The sequence below is a fragment of the Vanellus vanellus genome (genome assembly GCF_965231255.1).
Source record: "Vanellus vanellus genome assembly, chromosome: Z".
Classification (NCBI taxonomy): domain Eukaryota; kingdom Metazoa; phylum Chordata; class Aves; order Charadriiformes; family Charadriidae; genus Vanellus; species Vanellus vanellus.
This window is the reverse complement of record NC_138908.1, coordinates 36,563,794-36,590,711: the sequence shown is the minus strand read 5'-3', so window position 1 is coordinate 36,590,711 and position 26,918 is coordinate 36,563,794. Positions and strand designations below refer to the sequence as shown.

The following is a 26,918-nucleotide window of genomic DNA, read 5'->3' as shown; positions in this document are numbered from 1 at the left end:
TCGGCGCAGTCGTGCGGGGGTGGCAGTGAGGTGGCAACCATGTTGCGGGAATTCGAGCTATGCCCCGGGCGCCGCATTGGTGGCGAGCAGCCGTGCTTCATCATCGCGGAGATCGGGCAGAACCACCAGGGCGACCTGGCCATCGCCAAGCGCATGATCCGAATGGCCAAGGTGCGCGGGGGGTTGCTCTGCGCCCGGTGGGCGGGGAGGTGGGAGCGTGGCTGAGCCGGCGGGGTGCCGCGGAGGGTAGGGCCGCCCCGTCTCCCTTAGCGCTTCCGGGTGGGCAGCCCCGCTCGCTCGGCTGAGGCAGGCAGCGAGATACGGGTGAGGGAGGGCCCCAGGGCACCGGCGGGGGCCGGGAAGTCCGGGGGAAGAAGTGAAGCCTCACGCCTTCCCCACGGGCGACGCTCCGGTCGGGGAGCATCGCCTCCGGGCGGTGACACCGCGCGGGAGGAGTGATTTGCAAGGGGTTTTAAAGTTGCTGCAAGGAGACTGTCGCGGTGGGGGCCAACAAAGCAGGTGCTTACTTTGTAGTCTTTAGTCTGTACCCCACAGCCTACGATCGCATCGTGTTCGCTTTCAGGGAGCCCCTCTTTCACAGCGCACACGTGTGTGCATACACCACAGGCGGATTATTTAGTTTCCAAGGGGTTACAGCAGTCCTTCAGTTGTGTCATAAACTAATGTGAATACGGGAAGAATCAGGTAACTGCTGAACCACCTCTGATGAACCTTCAATTTGACTTGATTGCATTAGCGTTTTTTGAGGTAATGTTGTGTCATCCAGTAAGACAGAGAAGCTGTTTTAAAATTTGGTATTGTATACATTAGATACACGTATGTTGGAAAATGGCATATCATCACTGAAGGAAAACTTTATGAGGGCATAATGCATTCAGACCCGTGACTGTGGTGTAAGTGCAAAATAGTGTAGTGAGAATTTAACTTCACCATTTGTGTCACAAGACAAATTTCAGATTCATATTTCTTGTTTTACAGAATCCTGTCACTTGTTTTTATGTAAAATTATGTGACAGCCGAGCTTGGAAAACGCCGAAGAAATAAACTCTTCAAATAAGTGGCACACATAGCAAAAGGCAGTTCAGTTTTGTAGTTTTAGTATGATTTCTTTTTAGACTTCCTCTGAGTACATCGGTGTTTTGAAATAAAAGGGCTCATGTGTGTGCAGGTCCTATGTCATTCTGTGTTCGTACCATTCCTCTGATTGCTGTGATCATAATGTGAAAACTCCACTGCAAGTGAGTGCATCAGTTGCACAATCCTTGTGTGCAAACTTAGGATGAGTGCAGTTTCACTTGCACTTCCACTCAGTGTGCACCAGCTTGTTTTGCAGGATTGCGGAGCAGACTGTGCTAAATTCCAGAAGAGCGAACTGGAGTATAAATTCAACAAGAAAGCCTTAGAAAGGCCCTATACCTCTAAACACTCCTGGGGAAAGACCTATGGGGAGCACAAGCGTCACTTGGAGTTTAGTCATGACCAATATAGAGAGCTAAAGAAGTATGCAGAGGAGATTGGCATTTTCTTCACAGCTTCTGGCATGGATGAGGTATGTAAGCCATACTGGAATGAGCAGCAGAATCCAGATGTTATGTCTATTGGTTATTATTTAGGTGCGATAGTTCTTACATAAAAAGAATAATAAATATGTGTGGATGTTGAATTTCTAAATGAGGAAACTAGAGTAATTGCACTTCTCCCAGTTCACTTGTGTCTCTACAATGGTTGAGTAGATGGCTGAATATTTTGGAAGACCTGCCATGTATGCTGGGGTATTTATACATAGTAAATCATCTTAGAGACGAGGCCTCTGTTGAACCCCATAAACAGTCAAGGCTTTGAGAGCTTAGATCATGACTCCAATCTGACCACTATCTGGTGTTGTCTGGTATGTTGGCTCCAAGCATTTCAAACCTCCCTCTGTATTTAAACCAGATTCCTTTCTCAATCCCTATTATTTCCCTCTTTTTTTTTTTTCTTTTCTGCTGTTTACTAGACCCCAGTTGGTGTTTCTAGGAAGCAGAAATGCTTATATTCCTTTTTCTTTTACTAATCGCATGGAGGGGGTCTCCACCTTGCCCTGTTGCTCCTGAAGCAGTTACTGATTTTTGTCAGTGGGGTCTTGGAACAGTCAGTCACCAGCTTGTAAATGCCATGAAGCTCATCTGCTGCTGTTGCCCCTTAAGAGATGTATACTTCTTTAACTCTTGCACGTTGCCTACCTCAAAATCATGTTTAGTTACAGTATTAACAAATGCAATCTACAATTAAAATGTGTAAACTGAAAAGATCAGGTAACAGTTAAACCTTAATATAGATCAGAGATTACAGATTGTTTTACTTTTCTTTGTGGCCTAGAAAATACAGAGAACCAAACTGAAAGAGACCCTCCAGAAGTAAGATAGCCACTCTTGCATGAGGCAGGCACAGCCATTCCCCTGTCTTTCTGCAAGTAGCCTTACGCGGGATGGAACAAGGATAGGATTTATTTAATGTTTTAAGGTGATCTTTCAGTGCCTCACTCTCCTTACCGAAACAGTTCATACTTTTCTTGTAACTCCTCTCTATGTATATGAACACCATTATCACATGTCCTTTCTGTTTTGTATTCTCTGCACTAAGCAATTTCAATTCCTTCAATGTTTTAATGCTTTCTTTTCTAGTCCTCTGGCCATTCTTACTGCTTCTGTCAACTTACTGTCCTATAGACCAAAATCCTTGAATTGCTGTGCCCCAGCTGAGATGGTACGAGCACCAAATACTGTAAAAAATTATTTCAGATGTCTGACAGGCAAAAAGGTGTTTTGCATGTATTGCAATAGCCCAATGCCATGGATTCAGAAATAGATCTGTGAAAGAGAGTGTCGTGATGTTTCTCTTATTGTTATCTTCATGTCTAGGAGACCTGCTGAACAACACCTACTTCTTTAAGAAAAGAGTAATTAAATCCAGTGGTCTTGGACTTCTATGCCTGGGATCTTAAAGACCAATACGCTTTTGGCAGGGGGGAATCATACTCTTTCTTTGATGTTAAAACCTCCAGCTTCTAAAGGCAATGCAGAACACCTTTCACATGCAGCAGCTAAGATTACTTTCCACTTCTGGGATCCCTCCTTTTATCAAGATGCTGTGCTCCTTTGTGTGTGGCCTCATCAGCTAATTAACACTACTGATAAATGTTTGTGCCTTCTTTTTTTAACATTGCACAGCTCCTAAGATTTCTAGTGGCATTTCTGCAAGGCATGGGTTTGGAATTTATGGCAAACATTGCATAAATTGATATAATAAATCCTTGAGAATATATTAATTCCTGTAAATTCAGCATAATCTCTGGAACTCCAGCAATGTCAAAGAGGTTTAATTCTGTGTTTAACTATATGAGGAAATCAATGAAGTGATGTGTGAAGTAAATAAAAGAGTTACTCATAGCCTTTATATCTACTTTGTTCCAATATGTACTGGAGACAAAACAGGATCCCCTTGAACCACTCCCTTTAATGTCGGACCTATTATTTGAGATTACATCCTGTTCCTTGAATCTCTTACAGAAAAGCTGCTAATTTTCAAGCAATATTTACCTAATGAAGACTGGCCTTAGATATGAGGTCTATCTGTCATATTTCATTTTGTGCAATCTCCCCAGATTAGATCTGTGGCTTTTTAATACAGTGTATTCATTGTCTTCATGCACAATGCATCTTAGTGAATAAACTATTAAAGAGATGTTATGCATCCTAGGTAGAAGAAAATTACTCTTCATCATAATGATGATAGAAAAATTAGACTGAAGAAGATGTGATTCTCTTCTGGACGTTAGCACTCTTTCTCTGGCACTAAGTAAATTTGACTGCAACAAGGAATGAGCTGAAGAAATTAGAAGTGTTTGTGGGTAGCTGAAGGGGGATGGAGTTAGGTAACTATTTCATTGTTTCACCCAGATGTGAATGGAGGATTTCAGTATCTCTTGTCTGTGATAGGTTTGGGATTTTCTTCCTTATAAGTACTCATTTTTAAAAGGCAACTTACTGATGCAATACTGATTTTCATGGAGCCTCCAATAATTCCTGAATTGTCTTCAATATAGCACACACATTTTTAGAAGAAGGCAGAGTATAATTAACATTTGAATAAACTGGTTTATAGTCTTTTCTTTGGTGTACTTTATATTATCTAGTATCTCTCCTAGAAGCAAATCCATCTTGGATTTCCTTTTTTGTGCACTTTTTTTCAGGTGCTTATTTAATATACTCATACAGTTTTTCAGAGTGACAGATCTATTTAGGAAAACTACCTGTAGTTTTAAGCGCTGTTTGTGTTTTAGTATTTCTGACCTGCAAGAAGTATGTGGCAGGACGACTGCCTGCATGCCTGCAGTACATTTCTTCAACAGGCAAGCTCCCATCTGCAGGTAGTTGCTCTTTCTGTTAGGCCACAGCATTCTTGCCTTTTTTTTTTTTTTGCACTACAACCTCATTTTGAAGTTAAGAGGAGCAGTGGAGCTCAACCTGTACTAAGCAGCTGTACCTACAGCTGGCTTGACCAGCTGTGGCTGGGAGGCCAAAGAGACTGCCTTGGGACAGGGATCCCAGTTAAAAACCTGTGGGAAATCTGGTTTTGTAGCAGAAGTATAAAAGAAGGCACCTCAATAATACTTCACCTGGAGTGAACTCAGAAACTAATATCCTCAGAATAGTAAATGTTATTTCAGGAGCAGTGTATTTGGGGAAGATATATAGATACATATGAGACCTATTTAATTAAGCTTTGGTTTTGCTATTTTGAAGGGTTGTTTATGTCCCAGCATGATAGTTCTTTATCTTTGATCCATCTGAAGTGGTATGTTAAAATGCAGTGATTTCTTTTCCTTGTAGATGGCTGTGGAATTTCTACATGAACTGGATGTTCCATTTTTCAAAGTAGGATCAGGAGATACAAACAATTTTCCATATTTAGAAAAGACTGCAAAGAAAGGTAATAATTTTCCTTTAAGCCGTCTTGGTAAACATCACTGTGTCTCAGTAGATCAGTTATTAGGTCTTTCCTCCAATTGATTTTGGAAAAATATCTAAACTACCTTTAGAAGAAAATCACCCTTAGACTTGGGAAAAAGAAAGGTTCACCCAGCTTCCTTTTCTAGTTTAACTGAATTCATTTACTTCAAGAATTTAATTTAATCTTGTGTAGCTTTCTTAAAGACCTAGGACAAAACATATGCATGTTTTCTAATGGCTAGGTCGCCCAATGGTGATTTCCAGTGGGATGCAGTCGATGAACACAATGCATCAGGTTTATCAGATTGTGAAGCCCATCAATCCAAACTTCTGCTTCCTGCAATGCACCAGTGCATACCCACTTCAGCCAGAGGATGTCAATCTCCGTGTTATATCGGTCAGTGAATAACCCAGTGTGTGCCATGGGTAGGGTACCAGAGAAGGGCTATGCCCTTTAATTGAGATATATTTCCAGATCTTAGGCATGCTGGAATTTGCTTCTGAGAATTTAGATAATGTATCATGTTTCTCTGATTCACATAAGTGTTGAAGTAAAAGTATCCATTGGATCCTCTTTCAGCAGAACTCAGCTTTGAGGAATATGATAAAGGATATTACCAGAGTATTCACAATTAAACGGAGGAAAAATATGACATATGGTCAACAGGTTGACCCTGTGCTTTGTAGTGCAAAGAAAAACTATGTAGACTGTTACCATTAAGAAAGTGCATGGCATTGAGAATGTAATTTTAGATAGGGGGTTAGACCAGAAACTTCTTAAAAATGTTTCATGTGAATATCAGAGCAATGAAGAAAACGGATTAGGCCCTTGTTTAGTTTCTTTTGCTGAAAATATTATTTGGATACGCCTGCTAATGATACAAGAAAATTTTCCCAAATTGGCCAGTATTCTGTCACTTTCCTAGCTTTAGGCACATGTAGTATGTTATTTTTAGTAGAATGGGACATAGCTGCGTTTAATTGCCTTTAGGATTGGGTGACTGTCCCTTATGTATGGCTGAAAGGATTGCTTCAGATTTTAAATACAGGGTTGAAGAAATCTGCTTTGGATACAGGTTAAATTGAACCAGTCCACTCGGTTCTTGGATGAAAATAGAGCACTACTCTATTACTGTAACTTACAGTGATGTAGGTTTTGAAGATCTTGAAGAGTACAACTGAATTAAAAGGAAAAGCATAAGAGAAGCTGTAGAATAGAACATACCTCTTTTCTTTGTCGGTATTGATAATCCTAGTGGAATTCTTAAAACATGACAGTGAGTAATGCAGTGTGACTTGTTGAACATAAAAAAAAGTTAATTCTCAGTATAACCAACTGCTTGTTTTGTGGCACAGTAATTGTCCATTGTTTTTATTGCAGTTATCACTGTTAAATTTGCTTTGTCTTTGAAATTGCTACCTTGGTAATTCAGACAAACTCTGTCATGATTCAAGGCATATCAGTCGGCTTTTCCTGATATCCCCATTGGCTATTCGGGGCATGAAACTGGCATAGCCATTTCAGTGGCAGCTGTTGCTATGGGTGCTAAAGTAGTGGAACGCCATGTGACTCTCGACAAAACATGGAAAGGAAGTGACCACCAAGCATCCCTGGAGCCAAATGAACTGGCAGAATTAGTGAAAGCCATCCGTACTGTGGAAAAAGCAATGGGCTCACCAGTCAAACAACTCTTGCCCTGTGAAATGGCTTGCAATGAAAAGGTAACTTTTGCCTTTGATTACTGTATAGCTGAAACTTATTTAGACCTATAGCTAATAATTCTATATTCAGAAAAATAGCTTGCTAGTTGTTTATTTCCGTAGTGTTTCTCCCTCTGCACTCTAAACTTTCTGCTGCTAAGTAGCAGCATGCACAGTATTTATGCTTAGCCCACTGTAACTTTAGTATAGACCTGTCATTTTCTATAAACTGCTATTTATGGCAGTCGGTAACTATTTTTACCAAAGTATAATGTTGGCAATTTTGAGTATAATGGAGTTCTATATATATGATCCAGTGGTTAACTAAGCTGAGTAGAATCATAGAATCATTTAGGTTGGAAAAGACCCTTAAGATCATCAAGTCCAACCATTAACCTAACACTGTCACATCCACCACTAAACCACATTCTTAACTGTCATGTCCACACATCTTGTAAATTCCTCCAGGGATGGTGACTCAACCATTTCCTTGGGCGGCCTGTTCCAGTGTTTGATAACCCTTTTAATGAAGGAATTTTTCCTAATATTCAATCAAAAACTCCCCTGGCACAACCTCTGAGGTCTTTTCCTTTTGTCCTGTTGCTTGTTACTTGGGAGAAGAGACCACCACCTACCTCACTACAACCTCCTTTCAGGTAGTTGTAGAGCAATAAGGTCTTCCCTGAGCCTCCTTTTCTCCAGGCTAAACAACCCCAGTTCCCTCAGCTGCTCCTCAAAAGACTTGTTCTCTAGACACCTCACCAGCTTCGTTGCTCTTCTTTGGACTCACTACAGCACCCTAATGTCTTTCTTGTAGCAAGGGGCCCGAAACTGAACACAGTATTTAAGGTGTGGCCTCACCTGTGCCGAGTACAAAGTACTTGGTAGGAGTAATAGGTCTCTATGACTGTATACGAGCTGCTTTTACAGTGAGCTAGAATACTAGTCATTCTAATCCAATTCCCCACATTCTGAAAAATTCCAGTGAGACATTAGCCAATTTCAGAAAGGATCTGGATGGTCCTAGCAGCCTAGTTACAGTGAAGGTTACCATGCTAACTCATCCTTCATTTGGAGTAAGAACAGGGAGGGCAGTTCCATACAACCTGTTCCCAAGTAACTGCAGAATATTTTTTAGCCTTTTTTGGTATACTAATCCTAGGAATATGTTTGACTTAATCCTTTTTCTTTCTTTCTTTTTTTTTTTTTTTTTAATTTATCCTCTGTAGCTGGGAAAGTCTGTTGTGGCTAAAGTGACAATTCCTGAAGGTGCAGTACTGACACTTGACATGCTGACAGTGAAGGTGGGAGAGCCTAAGGGATTTCCCCCAGAAGCCATCTTTGATCTGGTGGGACAGAAAGTTAAAAAATGTATTGAAGAAGATGAAACCATCACTGAGCAAGCAGTGGAAAATCATGTCAAAAAAGTGAAGTGCTAAACCAAAGCACTTCATTCGATATTTCATGATGGAGTACTGCACAATATATTTAAGTATAGCAGCATGGTAGATTATAAGAAAGAGGTGTAATTAGGATCCAAGCAGGTTAGAATTTTCAAGTTCTCATTAGCAGGAAGTTTCTGAAGTGGATATAAATTGTAAAGAGTAATTTTATTAAGAAACCATATAGCATTGTGTCTAGAAAATACCATGCTTCCTCTTTCTCCATTACACTTAACTGAGACTAACTTGGAGTTTTGCCAAATCTAAGACCACAGTCTGCTGCTTTCCAGCTTCCCTTTTCTGGTATGAATACAGTACATCACAATAATTTTATCTACCCTTTGAATTGTTCTAACACCATATCTTCTGATGTTCCTCTCTCTTCTGCCATTTTCCTTACCCCTGTGGTAACAGGATGCTAGTTGCAGTTGAATGCAGATAAGTGAAATTTTACATACATTGATCTGAAAACTACACATGCAACCTGATGGATTTTTCTCAAGATGAAAGCCCTAAAAAGTCTCAAGCTAAAGCAGTGGGTTGCAGGAATCTGCACTCGGGGGAGAATGAGCTCCTTGAGAAAGCTATCTTCTCAAGAGACAGTACCAAGAATGGAAGCAAATTGGCTATGTAGAAAGGTCCCACATAACAGGCCAGGGAAGGAGACTTTTTGTACTTTTTGTGAACTGAAAGACAAAAGGGACAAGCTAGACAGAGTAAGGGGGAAGAATAAATCCAAGATGGCTCAATGGAGATAAACTTAGCTTATGCTTCAAAAAAAATGTCAAAAGCATCTATTGTGAGCTGAGTGAATTTCGCAGGTAGGAAGCCAAATGCTGGTGAAGATCGAGCAGCCTCCTTCCTCTATTAACAAGTAAATACATTGGGTTGAGTTTTTTCCACCCTGACACTAGCGTTCGAGGCAGCTGAGGCTGGCCATGTGACTAGGTCACATCACTATGCTTCAGCATGACAGCCAGTGCTCCTCTTGTGTGCTCTGCTCTTGCATCACAGCTTTGCCCTTTACAAGTAGGAAATGCAGTCCCACTCCTGTCAGCCTGCTGCTTTTCCCTGTGTCCAGAAACTAGCCACATGGCAACAGCTGCAAACCTGGCATCCCTCAGTTAGCTTGGTTAGTACTGAAGTGCTTTGGTATAATTAACCTGCATTTTTCTGTGGTGGAATCATTAGTGATGTTTATTTGGAACTTGCTACCTCTCATGGTCATGAGTTAAAGTATCTTGAATTTGGTGGTGGTGCTTCTGTATCTGTGAGCTGTTTACTTTGAAACTGCTTGCCTTTCTGCAATTCTGAGGAAACTATTCATATCTTTAAACCGGAAAGCAAAAGATTCTTTGAATCATGTGCTTGACCGTATGTGAGCTCTGATTGATGCAGTGTGCTTGCCTTACAGTAAACTACTCAATTGTTAAAAGATTTTTTTAAATTTCAAATTTGAAAAATAAATTTAGCTTATAAAACAAGCTATTGTTTCTGCATTTCACCCTATGGTCAGACCTTGCCTTTGCCAGCACTGATGATGATTCCAGGACCTTTAGTGTTTGAACACCATAAGATTACCTGACCTGCTTCAAGTAGCAGTGGGCTCCAAAAATTTCCAGGACTTTAACTAATGTATGAGGAAAAAAAAAAAAAAAATCCCTATACAGAAACTTGCAAGCTGTCTGTCTTAGTTTTATGTGAGCATACCTTTATCCAGCTGCAGTTAAAGAGCCTTTGCAAATAGGACACAAAAGAAATTAAGTACAAGTGCCCCACAGACTTAGTGTTTTTATTGCACCTGTATGTCCTCCAGGCATTTAATTGAGGGTGGTACACAACTGTTTCTCTTGCTTCCACTCTGTGTGGCAACAGGGCAACACAGAAGCCCAGTTCTTAGTCTCTGTCACAAGTAAGACCAGCTAATGGCTAGTAAATATAGCTACAGAAGCTCCTACTTCAGTTTTACTTGAAGGGACCTTTCCAACAGTCAGTGCCAGTCTCTGATTTTCCAAGATGATACTTCAGTTTGAACTGATTTACTTAGTACTATCAAAATCTGACCTTGTCAACCATAACAATATGCAATATATGAACCTGAAGCTTGAACCAAGCTAAACTTATTACTAAACACAACTGCAGCCTCTACAGGCAGATGAGGGGAAGGAGTTCATAAAAAAAAAGATGGCAATATACAAGTTCAAATCTGAGTTGTAATATTCTTTCAACCAGAGTTTTTCCATTTTGCAAGTTGAAAAAAGTACAAAACATATTACTTATGGTACTTTAGGGGGTACATTGACATCATTTATAAAAGCTAGATCACCTTGCCCCATTGAAAAAATGCATCTATATTAAAAATCACAGTTGGTTTTCTTTGACTTAACTGTTAACCTTCTAGAAGCAGCACAGTTACAACTTTCTTATGACAGAGATTAATTCACGTAGATAATTGCTGAAGTGGCTTTCATAGAAAAAGCATGAAATAGTAGGCTTTATTTTGCTTTGTTCCTTATGTTAGCTTGCATATTCCAATGGACCCTTCCCAGAGCCTCAAGGCTGGGTAAACTGGTTCTGTGAACTTGCAACGGAAGGTGTGCAAATGAGCCATGCCATCAGTAACGTTGTAGAATGAAAGGATTCCTGCTTCATAATCCAGAAAAATGCCAATGCGATCAGGATCATCTTCTACAAGGATGGGGATTCTCTCCCCCTTGTGAAATGCCCAGTACTCAAAATCAAACTTCTTAAGGCACCAAGATGCTCTATTCCAGCCCAGTCGACAGGTTTCAGTGTCTCCTTTCCTGCCAATGGAAGGGTAGGCTGCGCCAACCCACCACCCTACTCCAGCATGAAGCAGGTCAACTTCCCAGTAATGGCTCCCAGAGAGGAAAGCATCTCTGCTTAGCACCTGCCATAATTTATCGAATCTTTGGGGACCACAAGGGTAAAATAGCCTCCTCCAATTACAGCTTACTACAAGACGGTCATCAGACAATTTCAGCCTTGGGTGAAGGCTGTCATATTCCCACGTTGGTGATCTTGCATCTGCAGTCAAAACCATAAACATACTTACTACACTTATAATGACTCTTGAAAGAAGTCCAAGTTATAAAAAAACTGGCAAAGGAGCCCATAGCTGGCAGTGTCTTGGAACCTGCAGTTTTGCAAGGAAAACCTGATATTTTTAATAGAAAGCACTGCACTATTTGTGCACTGACATTGCATAGGCTTTAAAGAAGGTCAGTAAAATATTTAAGTCAGTATATGCATGGTTCACAAATGAGAAGATGAATACAGCTAGGTAGAAAACAAACACTGAGAGCTTCTGCTTTATGTGGAATAGCTGGAGACTTCTAGTGGGATTACAGCGTAAGGGTTTTAGAGAGCACTGGAGTGGAGTCTTGGGTCGTGAGATCCCATTCCACTGAAATCCCATTTGAAGATGTCTGTTTCTCATAAAGGCACCACAACTCTGAACAGCAGCATTGTGTGCATGGCAAAGGAACAACTTACCAGCTCCCACATGATTTACAGCAGTTCACCTAACCTGACAATCACACAGGACAGGCCAGAAAGCTACTGGATTTTTAAGATGAGATTTTTGTCTGAAGATACCGTCTTACAACTTCAATATTGAATTTCTGCATATCTCTCTAAAGTTTTCATAATATGCTCTGTCTCGATAATTTACTATGTTAGCGTGTGTTTTCTGATTTCATGTTCTAGAAATAACCAAGATACTCCCTTCGAAAACAGGATCTGGCATCCTTAAAAAAAATCCCCTTCACTCTTTCTGTCAAGCCTGATAAAACCAGTGTCAGAGTTGGGTACCTAAAAGAACATACATTATCATGAATTACAATACTTTCTAGAGTACTAGTGATAAGATGTAAATGTAACTGGTATCTTAAAACTATTCCAAACAATGAGCACATTTATTTTTCTTTATAAGTGAAGACAACAAAGTATAACAATACATCCAGACAAGAACTGAACAGCAATATACTTGTAATGAAAACTGGCTGAGTCATATTTCATTCAGTTCATAGCTCTTTTGACTGAATATCATTTTAATCTTAGTCTAGATAAACTCTGAATCTTAGATGTTTTAAATGCCAGATGACAAATACATTTAATATCCTGAAGGTGCTTTTCAGAGTGAGTAAATTCCTTTTTAAATGAAAGTTAGGAAGACAAGTGTTATAATATTTTAAAATCCAGGCTGCTTTGATTTCTCTGCAGTGTTGCATATCTGAACAATATGTTTGGACCTGCGATCTCACAGAGTACAGTCTTTCACTGCTTTACAGGCAGCATAGTACTAAATGAACACAAAACAGGGGGCAACAGAACCATTCAGACAAGAACTTCTGTTATTTTCCTTGCTTTTTGGTGTTGAACTTAGAAATGAAAGGTAATTATACAGCACGTTTCTGTATGAGAGAAATCTGTCTTTGCAGCTGAATTAATTTGTTGCTTATTTGACTTTGTTGCTATTTCCTCTCCTATGTTCTCACACAGAACCCTCTCCCATAAATTAAATATGTCTAACCTGGGCTAGCTGGCATATTGCATAGTCTAAAACACAGAAGCTGTTTTCATTCAGGTTGGAATCCTCCCCTCTGCCATCAGAGCAATGCATAAACCACTCCACTCCATTCTTTATTGGTCCTCTTTTACTCTCCCCACAGGTTCCTGCCACGAGCAGGAAAGGCTAAGTAAGGTCTCCCACAATTCACTGTGAAAGGGCACCAGTACTGTCACCTATTACATTGCTCACAAGAGAACGGACATCTCACATTGAGGGTCCATTCACTGCACAGTTAATTGCAATGAAGACTTACGCTCTATACTTGTCCGTAGTGTTTCGGAAAAGAAAGTAGTACACATGCATTATGACTATAAGATACAGCTGGACCCCATGTCTTCTCCCTGCCTTGCTGTGGCCCCTAACATCAGCTATGTTTAAAACACAGGAACCAGTGATGCACCATTATTGATTGTTTTATACAGAGTCTAACTTACAGGTCATCTTCATCTGGACAGGATCACTGTACACACCTGGGTACCAGAAATTAAGCAGTTGCTTTGTTTGAGGCAAAGACATGTGGAGAGAGTTGCTGATGTGTGAAATGCATGTCATGGTTGCATGACATGCAGCCACGAAATGCAAGTCATGCAGAGCCCACTGCTGATATTCCGCCCCCTGCAACCTGTACCTGTATACTGCAATAAAATGGAGAAGCAAATAGCATGCAGTGTTAACCGAAGCTTCACCATTTTCTAAAGCCTTTATGATTTTAATTTTGGTATGTCTGTAAAGCAATGTTAGAACTTCCAAAAGGGTACCACTACAGGGGCTCATCTCACACATGCAACATCTTAATTTTTGTAATCTCCACTACACTTTAGTCAGAAAAGCCAGTATTGGTGTTCATGTGGTCTGAATAAGTCCTAAGTCACATCTGTGCACGTAGTTGGTGACAAGACAGGAAACAGAAATTATTCATGCAGTTAAAATGGCACGCTACAGGATTCTATCTTCTGAATGACTGTTATGAGACTTTGTTCCAAGTTACTTCCAGCAGGTAGACAATGGGGATGCGAAGTTTGTACAGAACACAGGTGACACCAAGACCAAAAGACAAAGTAAGGAGGATTTAAAAGGCTTGGCTTCAATATCTGCTTTTTCCAGTTAGCACTTGAAAAGCTGTGCAAATAAGCAGTGGTGTCTGTCAGTCAAATTTACCTGAAAACCTAGACTTTTTTAAAATGTGTAACTACTAAATCTCAAGCAAATGAAAATACCTCCATTGCTTTAAAAAAAAAGGACAAAACCCCAAAGACTAAACTGCATCCAGGTGCTAATGTTTGGAAGCATAAATGTGAATTTGACTAGGAAAATAATGCAAAATAGCTAGAGTTGTTTGGATTATTGGAGGACTGCAAAGGACAACTTTTCATAAGTGATGAATATTTTAAGTGACATCAAGTCCAAATATGTATGACCAACGTTTGGCAATTTCATTGGCCTATAAGAAGCTGCACATCTTTCTTAATTAGCTGGTTTGTCGTATTTAGCTTTAACAAAGTCGAGAAACTCTCTTTTCAGCCCTAAGTGCTCACATATGAAGCAAATACAGTGCTTTCTCCTTGAATCCATCAAGAGGCAGCTGGAAGCAGATACAGATCAGGATCCATGAAACTCAGAAGCCTAGTTCACTGCCAGCCAAATGCTGCTGCAGTGGTCTCTTAGTAGCAAGTGGGCAGAGACATGGAATGGCTGTCCTAGCACCCCTTAACAGGTTCCAGTTACAAAGTGACTGACTTAGTCTGGATCCTGCAGTACAGAACTGATGCAAGTGGGAATCCAAGAAGACATAGATTTTACTCATTGCATTCCTCATTTCTTAACACCTCCTGCATTTACAAGTGCAACACCTGTTTTCTCATCTCCAGTTGAGATAAACTGCTTGGAATGAAAAAGTAGCAGTGTTTGGACTTAGGAGATCACTCAGAAACAAGACAAAGTAACAACACTGAAAAATATCCCTCTCAGAACACACCAACCTGTGTGGGTTGCATCTAACCCACTCTACCAGCACAGTACTGTCCCTTGCCCTCCCTACTGAATAATAGCCAGAAGTCAAGCATCCAACAGTTATGGCCTCCACTGGGCTGGGATTCAGGCTGGAAAACAGACCTTCTCTTACAACAGGCCTTTGTCACCAGGTACCACCATAACAGGGAAAGTTGCAGCTTTGAAATTAAAAACAGCTACAGCCCTCATCTGCTGCAGGCCACAGGAAATGTCCATTAGCTTCCCATCAGAGAGATAAAACAATTCACTGTACATGGTTCCTACCAACACCAGAGGAAATTATTGCCTGTAGATTGACCCTTATTACATGATGGACATATAATTAAAGATAGACTGCAATGATTTGGAAAATAAAAAAGTCTTCAAAAAACTAAATTAGCTACTAGCTGATTCACACACTGACAGTTCTGAATAAAAACACAGCAAGATTTCACAGACAGAAAGTAAAATTTCTTTCTCAATGTGAGGTACAGAAAAGGGTCATGACTTTCAGGCACCACCAAGTACTTGCTCCTCACAAACACTGTAAATGTCAGAACCCTTTTAAAATACCATTTTAAGATGGTTGCAGCACACGTTCATTGACTGTTTCAGTGATTGAGCCATAAGTGTTCAATGTTTCTAACTTTTGTTCAACCATACTTACGTTTTAAAAAAAGCAACCGATCAACAGGAGACATGGTTTTCAACACTGTTCCAGGCTCCTTCTTTGCAGTGGCATTAAGGCTACTGAAAATATCTAGGCAGAGATGAAAAGAGACAGTTTAGGGAGACTGCCAGTGGAAGAACATGGCTGTACTCTCAAGAAGATTTGAAAAATAAAACACCTTGGGCAATTTTGCTGGACAGGGTATTTGGGTTTTGCCTCTTTGGGGTGAATTCCACCCATGTCCTCGGGAAGGTCACTTTCCAACTTCATGGGACAAATTGTGTTACTTTTGCTGGGGAAGGGCTAGTCACTCTGTATGCTTTCAATCTTATGCTTTTTGGATAGCATGGAGATGCTGTTATCCCAGTGTTGCCAAGGAACTACAGAATCGAGCACAACCCCAAGTAAGTACCTCCCATTCCTCAAAAAGCACTCCTCTATCACATGAGAACAGAGTCAGGAAGCTGAAGACAACTGCAGATGCTAGCTACAGAGCACCTGCACAGTACTGTAGCAATTCACACATCCTGCAGTGGCGTTTCAGATCTGGTCTGACCATTTTCCCCAGAACCCTGCTGTAGTCTTCTTGGTGGCAACTCTCAGAAAAGGGATTATTAAAAGGTAGCTGGGTGAAATGTGATGGCTGGTGTTGCCCTGCTCACCTGTAACTCAAAAAGTGGCAGGGTTTCCCCACGGTTATTTGGCTTTGTGGCTCTGTGTCCTATTAGAAAACTCCTTGCCTTAATCATGCCAAAGGTCACTTAAGGATGAAATACCAGCTCGAAGACAAGAGGCCCTCTAAGCAGAATATGTTAACCCACCTTTAACATACCAAAAGCCAGAGAATTTTTCAGACTGCCTGAGACAGAAAGATCATCAGGTACATCAACTAGAAAAATCTTTCAAATTTTACAAGTACCTGCCAAATGCCAGCCAAATGTCCTGCCAGAACAGTTTCATCCAACAGTGACTGAAAGGAGAGAACAACTATATTGTGTAGATGGGGTGGTCTAGGGATATAAGCAAGATAAGCTCTGCAGGAAGAAATAAGCTGTACTGAAATAACTGACAGAGCTGGAAAAAAACATCAGACAAACTTTAAGGCACAAAAGGCCATCTTCAGAGTTGAAAGAGAAACCTCTTATGTTCAAACATCACCACTGCTATAGCAACATTACACCAGTGCTGTCAGAGAACTACCCATGCCTGAAAAGCTACTGTTTTCTCCAGCTGATTTGGTAAAAAGTCCTGCTCTTACTTACAGACCACACTTCATTTAAAAGGACAGCACGAGAAAGCAAAATTCACAGCACTCTCCCAGGTACCTTCTTTAAGACGGGCTTCTAGTGGTTTCTGTAGAATGGACTGAAGAACTCTCACAAAGTGCTTATAATGGTTAAGTATATGCTCAAATGAGACAGGTGTCGGATGCCACTGTTCTAACAGGTGCCTGGGCTCCTGCATTTCTTTTTCGATTTCTGTATACTTCTGAGGGAAGAAATTCTACAATTAGTAGAGACAGTAACACAAATGGACTCTTCCCTCCCAGCTCCCACAGACCAGGGCAAAGACAGCTCCATCACTAGGTAAACATATGGGCTGTAACAGGCAAGCCTTGCTGTGTTCAGCTTGCCTATAGCTCATTAGCCTGCCCATTAGCTCCTCCCACCAGCAGAGCCAGAGGCTACCCCAGATATGGAGAACTTAGCAGTCATGGTTAAAAGAGGGCTCTCCAGGACACTCCAAGATGGGAATGAATTTAACCTGGCTAGGACCTTTTGTGGGAAATCCCAACAATGGGAAAATTAAACCACTAAATTTTAAAAGCAAACTAAAGAATAGAATCCAACCTCCCCCACAAAAAAAACCTCTCCAAAACCATGAAGAGCAGCTTCCCACGTGGAGGTAAGTTGCTAGCACACACAGCAGAATGCCAGGTCCGTATCACTCACAACAATGCAAACGCTCAAGTCTGCTAAGTTGCAAGGATGTAAAAATGCACCACAGGCGTTCCCATGAAGACTGGCATCCTTTGGCTTGTGTCAGGGCATAAGCACATGACAACACACCCTTCCCAAGGAAGGTGAAGATCACTAGGAAAGAGAGGTTGACATTTATCCATAGGCAAAAAAAAAAAAACATTGCCCCCTCCAGTAAAATGATGGCTGTTGCTCAGGGTGATTAGGATCTCTTGCGATTAAAGCAATGAGGCAATTTAGCCTTCTTCCTAAGGTTCCCAAGAGGGCTGCCTTTCCTCAGACCTTCATATTACACTGCACAAGGAAAGACCTGATACAGCATTTGTCTTCAAGATTAAGAGACATGTATAACTCTGTTCCATATATGCTTAAAATTATTGTGACTTTCATACAGACTTTAATCAATGCCATAGCAGGAAGACCTAACAGCTCAAAAATCAGGAACCAAACTGGTTCACCAAAATACCAACAAAAAGAAGATTAAAAAGCAGTGAGAAAAATGCTGCTTTCATACAGAAGGATCTACAGAGGAGATTACTAGGGCAGTTTACGAGGGACTATGAGGATAAGAGGTAGAAAGAGACCATACAATACCACCTCCAGCAACTGAATAGGATCACAGTGCTGTTGTATTTGTCTGATTCGACATGAGAAGGTCTCCAGGGCTGCAAGGTTTTCTTGACAGGACTCCAACTTCTGATCATGTGCTTCCAGGGCTTGCTGAGTCTTTTCATCAATGAAGTTTTTTGCCAGACTCTCCTCTTCCCGAAGCAGTAACTGGAGTTCAGTCACTTTGTCTGACAGCTGCCTTTTGCTCATGATGGCATGTGCCTATAGATGAAGCAGAAGAGTATCCCCCCCACACTCAACAGACCATAAACATTTCAGGCATTTCTCTCCCAGGCTTTCAATGTTACATTTCGGCTGAATTTTACTGATGTGTTGCATCTCTTGAGAAACAGGTGTTTACCCTTTACGGGAGCGCAGCCAGGATTTACCTGCTGGTGTCCTGGATGGAAAAGCTTGAGGGCAGATTCCAAGATGCTTATTTATGCAGAAAATTCTGTTTTCAGCTGGAATGTAACAGGGCCAGGTACTAACTGCTACAAGCAGCAGACCTGGTGCTTCGGTATCAACACTTTGCCCCCTTTTAAAGCAAACTAAGGACAGGGAGCTGCTAGGAAGAGAAAGCCTCCAGAATGAAATGACATCAAACTGCAGTGTCCCAAACCTCCCTCCAGCTCCCTCCAGCTCCTACTGACATTTCTGTAGCAGAGATGCTGAGGGATGCTCCTTAGAGCAAAAGCTATTTCATGCTCTATAAATGAGGTGGAGCTTAGCATACATTCCTGTTCTTAAGACAGAATTAATAGAGCTGTTCTTGTGTTTACTTAGTTCTGAAGTCAGACTATTCAATAATGCAGCTCAGTGCAATGCAACATATATCAATGAAGCCAAAATAACATATATGGATGGGGCTATTTACTATTCCTCTGCACAAAAATTTCAACATTGTTCTTCCAGAGATGTTCAGCTGATCAGGGTGTGAGGGTCAGGCCTTTGGAGACTCTTTCCCTCTTCTCTCCATTTGATCGTAATATGTTGTGATGGATACAGGGAATACACTCTTTTCCTAAGAAGCAGTAGCTGCCTGGGTCTTTGAACAGCTACAGAGAAAGCAAAATGTCTCTCCTTGGAATATGACCATCCAGTGGAGAAGCAAACCACGCTTTACCTTGAGATCATTAGCAGCCTGCTCTATGCTCCTTCTGTTACCAGCTTCTTGCTCTTTTCTCTCTTCTAGATCCTTCAAACACAATGCCATTAGTTCCTATACAGCAAGAAAACAAAGTAAAACACTGTTTCACAACAACATCTGTAAAAACCAGAAATCACAATCCAGCTTCCTTTCCATATAGGGGAGTATGTCACTGAAACACTCAGTTTGTGAGGCTTATTAAGGCCAATAGTGATGAAACAAGTATTTCACCTGCTCTAGGTGGTTATACTGGTAAGATTCAGAGACCTGTGCAAATTAGTACCACCTTCATGAGCAACAGGGAAAAGCTATGGTGGAAAAAACATTTCATTTTTAAATCTCTGGCACTGTGCATTTCAAGACTACATGCTCATTCATTTAGCATCTGAAGGGCAGCTAACCAAGTATGTTTATTCAGAGGATCACTGGGAGGCTCTGTCTAGAGTCAAAATCCAGTGAATGTTCAGAATGCTTCCCAGTACACAAAAGACCAATCAGAAACACCCATTATCACTACAGTGATGCTACAGTCTGAATGACTGCAACAACAAATATTATCAGCTTGGCTGGTGATCACAGTATCTGTGATACTTGTGGTGTGCCCTGAGATGCACTGAAGCAGCTCAGCATAGTTAAAGTTCTGCTATGTCTAGCCCCACAGTTTCTCACCCGCAGCCCTCTGAAATTGGCTGTCCTCTGTCCAGCACGCTGAACAGTCTTGGTGCACTTGGTGATGCATTTTTGTTGTTAATATCATGAAAGATTCAGGCAACGCTGCCCTGTGCTCTCAGTGCCCTACTGTAATATAAAAGAGCCTCTCAGTAAACAACAAATAAAACAACAGATAAATTAGGTCCAGAGCTGTAGCTGTTATCAGTGTCCCGTTCTGCAGTTGGGACCCAGTCAAGAGCATCTGCATGCACATGTACCAGCTCACTGCAAAATCCCCAGGTCAGCATGGCATTTAAACTCTGCAGGGTTGACAAACTGAGTATAAGTGTTGCTTCATGGGCAACAGGTTGCATTTCTGACACCTTTGAAAACACATACAATTTTTCATTTGATTATGAGTCAGAAGAAAATGGGCTCCCAGCCAAAGCCAGAGACTCCGCATCTAGAAGTCCCTTGGCACAGGTACATCCATGCAAGTAGATTAAAGTTATTGCATGGAGCAAGACACTCATATTATACCATCCATTCCACCCACAGGTTTCCAGTCCTGTCCCTGAAGGACCAGAAGGGTTCTGCACCACTTGAAGACCCAGGAGTTCTATTAGGTATCAGCCTTCCTCAATTTATTTAGCAGTCTAGACCTCATTCCCTTCCTCAAAGGTTGACAAAAGCCACAGAGCAAAACCCAGTCTTTCTTCTTGGTGTGCAAAACACCTCCCTCACAACACTGATCATATGCAAATACTTATGCCAACCCCAAGCATTTCTGGTTAAGCATTACTTTCTTTACAGTGGCAAATGCAAGAGCTGCTTCCTAGCAGCAGAGAGACTGTCTGCAACACTGGCAGGCAAACCATGTAATTCACCCTGAGGAACCAATGCCAAAAGCATTCCTTTAGGGATTGCCTGGATGCCCCAACTCACTCAAGTGAAAACACTGTAAAAGCAAGGATTTCTGAGAGATGGGACTCCTAGTTCCAGTCATGCTCACAGGACACATAACAAGTGCAAAGCATGCTGATCCCATGTCCTGCATTCAGGAGCACAGGGAGTATCCTTCCAGATGACTTTATAAAACCTTAGATTCAGGGATGATCACACAACAGTTCTCTTCTCTTCTTAGCATCCACACCTAGGATTTGCTAAAAGCACAAAGGAAGAACATGCTGCCTGGTTGATGTCACATCACAAGGACTGCACAGAATAACTGCTCCCAGCAAATAAAATCACTAGTCAAAATGTAATCTCTTAGGCTTCAACTGCTTTTGATAGTTTGTGCCTGAAATCTGTGCAAGCTCGAAGCCAGCAGATGTCAGCAGAGACTTCCTAGGGACAGACTGTCACACTGGGATGCAAGTTTATACCCTGCTTACTTCCTGTTTTGGCACAGAGACAAATAAGGAGTTATCAACAGCATCTTCCCCCCTGTGTCCAACAGACCCCCAGGAACCCAGCATAACTTGTTGCTTTGTGCACTTTACCCTGGCTCAAATCAAGTTGCCACAGTACAATACCTGCATCCACACATTGCCCTGGTGTCATGAAGGGAATGCAAACACTGTAGTGACTTCCCAGGTGCAAGAGGAATACTTTGGATGAACGCACATCAGCAGGCAGGAACAGTGCTTTGAGTTGCTCTAACACTTTCAGTGGTCTTTCCCCTGTGCTGTTTGCTTATGGCCTAGTGTACTGCCCTCTGCCCTTGTATTGCTCTCTAATATGAAGTGTAATAAAATTCCAGAGGAATTTAGCCTGGCCTGTGTATCTGCTCACAACCTGTGGGAACTAAGAACTTCCTAGTAACATTGCTCCAAAATACAAGGGAAAGAGTGGGAAGGAGTGGGAAGGAGTTCTCTGAAATTGTAAAGAAAAAGAAAAAGAGCTTCTGAATATCAAACTTCTGTGTTACTACTTCTTAAGCCCCCCAAGCTTACCACCACAGCATGCAGGCCTCAGCAGGCTCTCCTGAGTAAAACCAAGCACTAGCAAGAAGTATTGGGCAAGCTTGCAAAGCCTCCTGGGGCTGCTCAATGGACAGCTAAGCTGGAATAAACAAACAAAGCTCAGGGAAGAACTCCTATGCTGGTTGCGGCAGGGATGGAGTTAGTTTTCCTCATAGCAGCTCATATGCTGCTGTGTTTTAGATATGACTATACTGTGAGTGCACAAGAGGTTGGGAGGGCACACAAGCAAGCAGATGACCCAAACTAACCAAAGATATTCCATGCCTTATAACATCATGCTCAGCAACAAAATGGAGCGGTTAGCGTTTAGATGAGTTAGCCATCTTTTGTTCAGGAACTGGCTGGGCACTGGTCTACCTGCGGAAGACGGTGAGTGACTACCTTTGTACACTTGTTTTGTTTCGTTCTCTTTCTCCCTTCTTCCTCTTCTATTTTGCTTATTAAACCATTTTTACTTCAACCAACGAGTTTTCTTGGTTTTAGTCTTCCTTTCCTCTTCCCCTGGCAAGGGGAGAAGTAGTGAGAGGTAGGAGAGGCACTGGGCAAGGCAGAGGTAGTGAGCAGACAGCTTAGCTGCCTACCAGGGTTAACCCACAACAACCCCTGCTCCCCATCCCCAGGGTGCTGTCAGAGAACAGGCTCTGTGCATGGGGATTCACTGTGGTCTAGCAAGCTACAGCAATGGGGGAAGGGGACAAACAGAAATAGTCTTTCCCAGTCTCCTGTGGCATCCATGTTTCTGTCTAAGGTACTTCCAGTCCGGTAATGAAAATAAGTCCCCCAGGGCAACCAAGCTGATTCCCCACACAAGGTCTGCTGCTGCTTATGACCTGACAGTCAACGTCACCTCCCCACTGGTCACTTGATTTACACTCCTGTTATGTGTGGACTTGGGGTGTGACTGGATAACTCCCTCCCTCTCGTGCACAAACCATGTCCTTCTGCTGAGACAGCACGCTGACCTCTGTCCACATGGGATTTACAATGCACTTGTCAAAGTATAGAAACTTTGTTTTGCTAGCCAGTACAGCCTACAGAGTTGATATGACAACAAAACCAGAGCTCCACAAGCTTTTTATAAGGCAAGCAAAGCAAGGTCCAAGGCTGAAAGTACTTGGCCTACTGTGTCCACTGTCCCAGTACACACAGCTGCCACCATCTCATCCTGGCAAAAGAAAACCCAGTTGCACAAATCCCAGAAACAATAAAAAAAAAAACGTCAAGACACACAAGGAAATAAGGAAGCTCTCTGCTCCAGCTCCGTGCCCCGTGGCGTCCCCAGCTCCCGGTTATACCCCAGTGCTGTCCCTCTGCCCCCCTGAAGCTGGTTTCACAGAGAAAGTCCCCGCCGCGGCAAACCCGCCGCGACGCTCGGCTACCCCGGACACGCAGGGCTCTGCGGGAGGCACAGGCCGGCCCTGGCATGCGCCGGGGACATCGCCCGGTGCCGGCCCGCGGCGCTCACCTGCTTGTGGCGGACGGCGTGGGGCAGGAGGCAGGCGCGGTGTCCGCGATGCGGGCCCAGGGCCGGGCAGAGGGCGCAGACGCAGCGCCCGCAGTCCTCGCAGAATAGCTCCAGCGGCCGTCCCGCGTGCACGCCGCACACCCGCGCCGCCGAGGCCACAGCCGAGGCCCAATGCTGCCCCTGCGCCATGGCGGCCGCGGCGCCGGATGCAAGGCAGGCGGGCGGGCGGGGCGCCGGCGTGCGGGCGGTGCCGTCAGCGCGGCCGGCGAAGATGCCGCGCTGCGGCCGGCAAGCGGTGGCCGCGCGTGGGGCGGCGGGAGGCGCATCATCCGCAGGCGCACAGGCGAGCTGCTGCCCGCGCCCGGAGCCTCGCTCTGCCGGTGGCCCTTCGGAAAGGGAGGGCGGCGGAGCGGGGACCGAGCACCGTCAGGCCCCGACGGAGCTGCGCCCCACGGCGGCAGCGGCGGGCTGAGCCCTGATTCAGCGGCTGGTGCCGAGCAGTGCAAGTTGGCAAGACCTGCGGCTGGCTCCCGGTGCGTGTGGGGAGCGGCAGTGCCGTGGGAGCTGCACGGACGGACGGCTGCCTTCGCCTGGTACCCGAGTTGGAAAATTGACTATTTCGTGGAATTTCAGCTGCGTCCATGAGGAATGCCTTTAGTTTTATAGCTGGGCGAAACACCTGAGCTAATCCAAAAATGGAACAATTACTCTTCAGCGTATGGTGGTTTTTTTTTTTTCTTTCTGCTTTTCAGTGAGATTTTTGTCCTCTGTAATGGCTCGTTTATAGAAATTGAAATAAAATGCTCACACCCTTAAGTTTGCATACTTACTTTCTTTCGTTTGCCAAAGCTCTTAGCTACATTCGTAAGGGTACTTTCATGTGCTTGTTTCTTTTTGTAGAATGAAAGCGATCCAGAATACTGACACCACCACCCCACCCCACCCCCACCCCCCCACCCCCCCAAAAAAAAAAGGAAATGTGAAAAAATAGGAAGATATTTAAAAACGAGCATTTTGTTGGAAAGTTTGAGAGTCGGTATATCTATTAATACAGGAAGTTGTGGAACATCAAGGAGCAAGGGCAGTCCAATTGAAAGCAGGCACAGTCTCGTGCCTGCCAAACAGCTGCTGAAATAATCAGGTGTTTAGAGGGACTTTCTCCCAAAATGCCTTGTATGGATCCCATGCTAGAGTGATGGAATTTATAAGGATCATTAAGGATATCTGGAGATCATTCACTCTCACCACTCCCTCCCCCCCCAAAAAAAAAAAAAAAAAAAAAAAAGTGCTAGTGCCTGCTTTAAAATGAGTAAAGATGAGGAGTTCACGAGCTCCTTGGGACCCTGTTCTGGTGTTTGACCATCCTCACAGTGAAAACTTCCCAGTGTCAAATTAGCATTTTCCTCATTACAACTTGTGCCATGTTGTTTCACTGTGCCTTTCCAAGGAGACTTGTGGCCTCATCTTGTCTATCTGCTTCCATAAGGGAGCTGTGGACAGTCCTGAGTTCTCTGCTGGAGGCTGTTCCTTCCATGTCTCTTTGGACATGCTGTGCTTCAGCTCCATTACTGTCTTGGTGGCTTCTGCAGGAGTGTTTGCTTAATGGAGCCAATGTGTGTCTTGTCCAGGGAAGTGTGTGGCTGGTCTTCATCACCACAAGGCCAAAATGTTGGAAGACACTCAGCCCAGGACCTGGGTTCCTTTTCTGGCAAAGTTGTTCCCCAGCCTGTTGGTGCCCAGCCTTAATTGCTGCGGAGTTAATTCATGATTTCGATAAACCCAGAGGCCTGTCTTGATCTTTGTGAGGTTCATGCTGGTGCATTTCTCCAGCACGTCACAGTCACTCAGAAGAGTGACCTTGCCTGCCACTCTATCATTCCTCATCACCTGCTCCACCCCCTCCTGGTTTGTAATCACAGCAAACTTGCCGAGGGCATATTCCATCCTATCGCCCTGGTTGTTGATAAGAATACTGAAGACCATTGGGCTCAGCATCGATCCCTGAGGAATGGAACTAGTACCCAGCTACCACCTGGACTTTGTACATCAGTGACAGCACTTAGTGCCTAGCAGTCCAGGCAGTTTTCCATCCACTTTCTAGTCTGCCTATCCAAACAACATCATCAGTTTGTCTGTAAGGACATTATTGAGACTCATGACTTGCATGTCAGAATTTGGAGGTTATTAGTACCTAGGGCATTATTTGTCATTTCACATGTGACTTTGCAAATGAACTTACTGAGCTAGACTCTCTGGGCCTTTTAGTGTTTTTAATGGCTTACTTGAGAGAGTTACAATAAGCCTGAAATGTTTGTGCAGACACTAGTGGATAGTCAGGTGCTGATATGCACTAAAATCAGACGTACTTTCACCCTGGTAGTTTATGGTCTAACACCACAGGAAAATGCTGCTGCACTGTGGTTAAGAGAGGTCAGAAGAGCAGGAGAGACCCTGCTTTTTGCATGCAGCTCCCACATTCAACTTTCTGAAGGGATGCCCGTTACACTTGCAAAACAGGGTTTAAATGCCTCAGAGTGTGCCTCAGGCTGTTCTTGCCCAAGAAGAATTATTCTTCAGCACAGGCAGTGGAGAGAAGTAGTGTTAAATCAAGAAGAAAAGGAAGTCATAATGTTTTCCTGCTTCAGCACCATATCCTGAAAGCCTGTTGGGGAAGAAGGGTGAGGTCAGAATAAGGCTGAGTCTTCACCTGTTAGTTTTGAGGCTAAATGATACTTTCCTTCTCTTGACTTTGGATCTCATAAGCCTTCTGCAAGCTAGGGGTGCGTTGCTGCAAAGTTTGTGTGTGGAGCTGGCAGCATGCAACACACAGAGACCTGGCTTTTGTTTAGCTATAGCATTCTCTGTTTCTTTGTATAGAAAATTACTAATACAAATCCTAACTCCATATTCATACTTGACTGTAGGGGTGAAAGGGAAGAGCAAAGTCTGGTTTTGTGTAAAATTTACAGGTTTTGGTGAGGATCTGAACTTTTTTTGCAGCCATCTACAAAAAGCCTGAATCACCACTTTAGCAAAAACACTGTAATTTGAAATGGCAGTTACACAACATCTGCAGACATTAAACAGCTTTGAATCCCTGCCACACAAGGGTGAACTTAAATAAGACTGAATTCAGTAATCCTGTATCAAACTGGGGTGCTTTCAATAGAAGCCACCCTTCCCTCTGGATTGAGAAGAGAAATAATTTTTAATGCAGAAGTTGGAGTGTGTTACAGTTTTGCTCAGGGTTAACCATTTGCAGAGGGATCATGCATGGAAACCCTATTTTATTCTGGGTCAAGTGAACCTTCTGGAATCTCTTGCATGTGTCTGTATATTTTAAATAATCTAACTTTACAATAGGCTAGAAAGTGTCTTAATGGTGCTACATCAGTTCAATTTTCATGTTCAAGTCTTATTTTCCTGAAAAACAAATAGAACTTTGAAGTTCCCAATTTTACTGGTACTGGATGTTCTTTGTGTTTTAACATTTTCATTAAGAAAGTAAATAAAAGCAGGAATTCTTTTGTGGCTTAATTGCTCACTATTTAACTTAAAAATATGGAAAATATTCTAGGCAAAAAAAAATATTGATGTATACATTTCTTGCTAATTTTTAGCAAAATGTACTCTCAAACATACACTTTTCAAAATATACTTTCTGCAGCATT

At 42.7% G+C, this 26,918-nt stretch overlaps 2 protein-coding genes across 2 annotated transcripts; one reads left to right on the top strand and one right to left on the bottom strand.

The window, feature by feature from the left end:
• On the top strand, nucleotides 1-9,639 carry NANS (N-acetylneuraminate synthase). Its single transcript, XM_082497502.1, has 6 exons — nucleotides 1-171; nucleotides 1,355-1,570; nucleotides 4,893-4,992; nucleotides 5,255-5,409; nucleotides 6,468-6,734; nucleotides 7,943-9,639. The coding sequence occupies exons 1-6, from the start codon at nucleotides 40-42 to the stop codon at nucleotides 8,150-8,152; spliced, it is 1,080 nt and encodes a 359-aa protein (XP_082353628.1). The 5' UTR covers nucleotides 1-39; the 3' UTR covers nucleotides 8,153-9,639.
• Nucleotides 9,640-9,962: 323 nt separating this feature from the next.
• Nucleotides 9,963-23,436, bottom strand: TRIM14 (tripartite motif containing 14; the record flags this gene model as incomplete). The annotated part of the gene is made up of 6 exons (XM_082497219.1): nucleotides 9,963-11,203; nucleotides 15,406-15,498; nucleotides 16,734-16,896; nucleotides 17,985-18,218; nucleotides 19,123-19,218; nucleotides 23,248-23,436. 6 exons carry the CDS (start codon nucleotides 23,434-23,436, stop codon nucleotides 10,668-10,670), a joined length of 1,311 nt encoding a protein of 436 aa, XP_082353345.1. The 3' UTR covers nucleotides 9,963-10,667.
• Between the last annotated feature and the right edge of the window lie 3,482 nt (nucleotides 23,437-26,918).

What these genes read in the sequence shown, in the direction of transcription:
- NANS (XM_082497502.1), top strand. Translation starts at nt 40, where the DNA reads ATGTTGCGGGAATTCGAGCTATGCCCCGGGCGCCGCATTGGTGGCGAG. An exon ending in GCATGATCCGAATGGCCAAG is followed by an intron (nt 172 to 1,354) that starts GTGCGCGGGGGG and finishes CTTGTTTTGCAG; the next exon opens with GATTGCGGAGCAGACTGTGC. An exon ending in AAATGGCTTGCAATGAAAAG is followed by an intron (nt 6,735 to 7,942) that starts GTAACTTTTGCC and finishes TATCCTCTGTAG; the next exon opens with CTGGGAAAGTCTGTTGTGGC.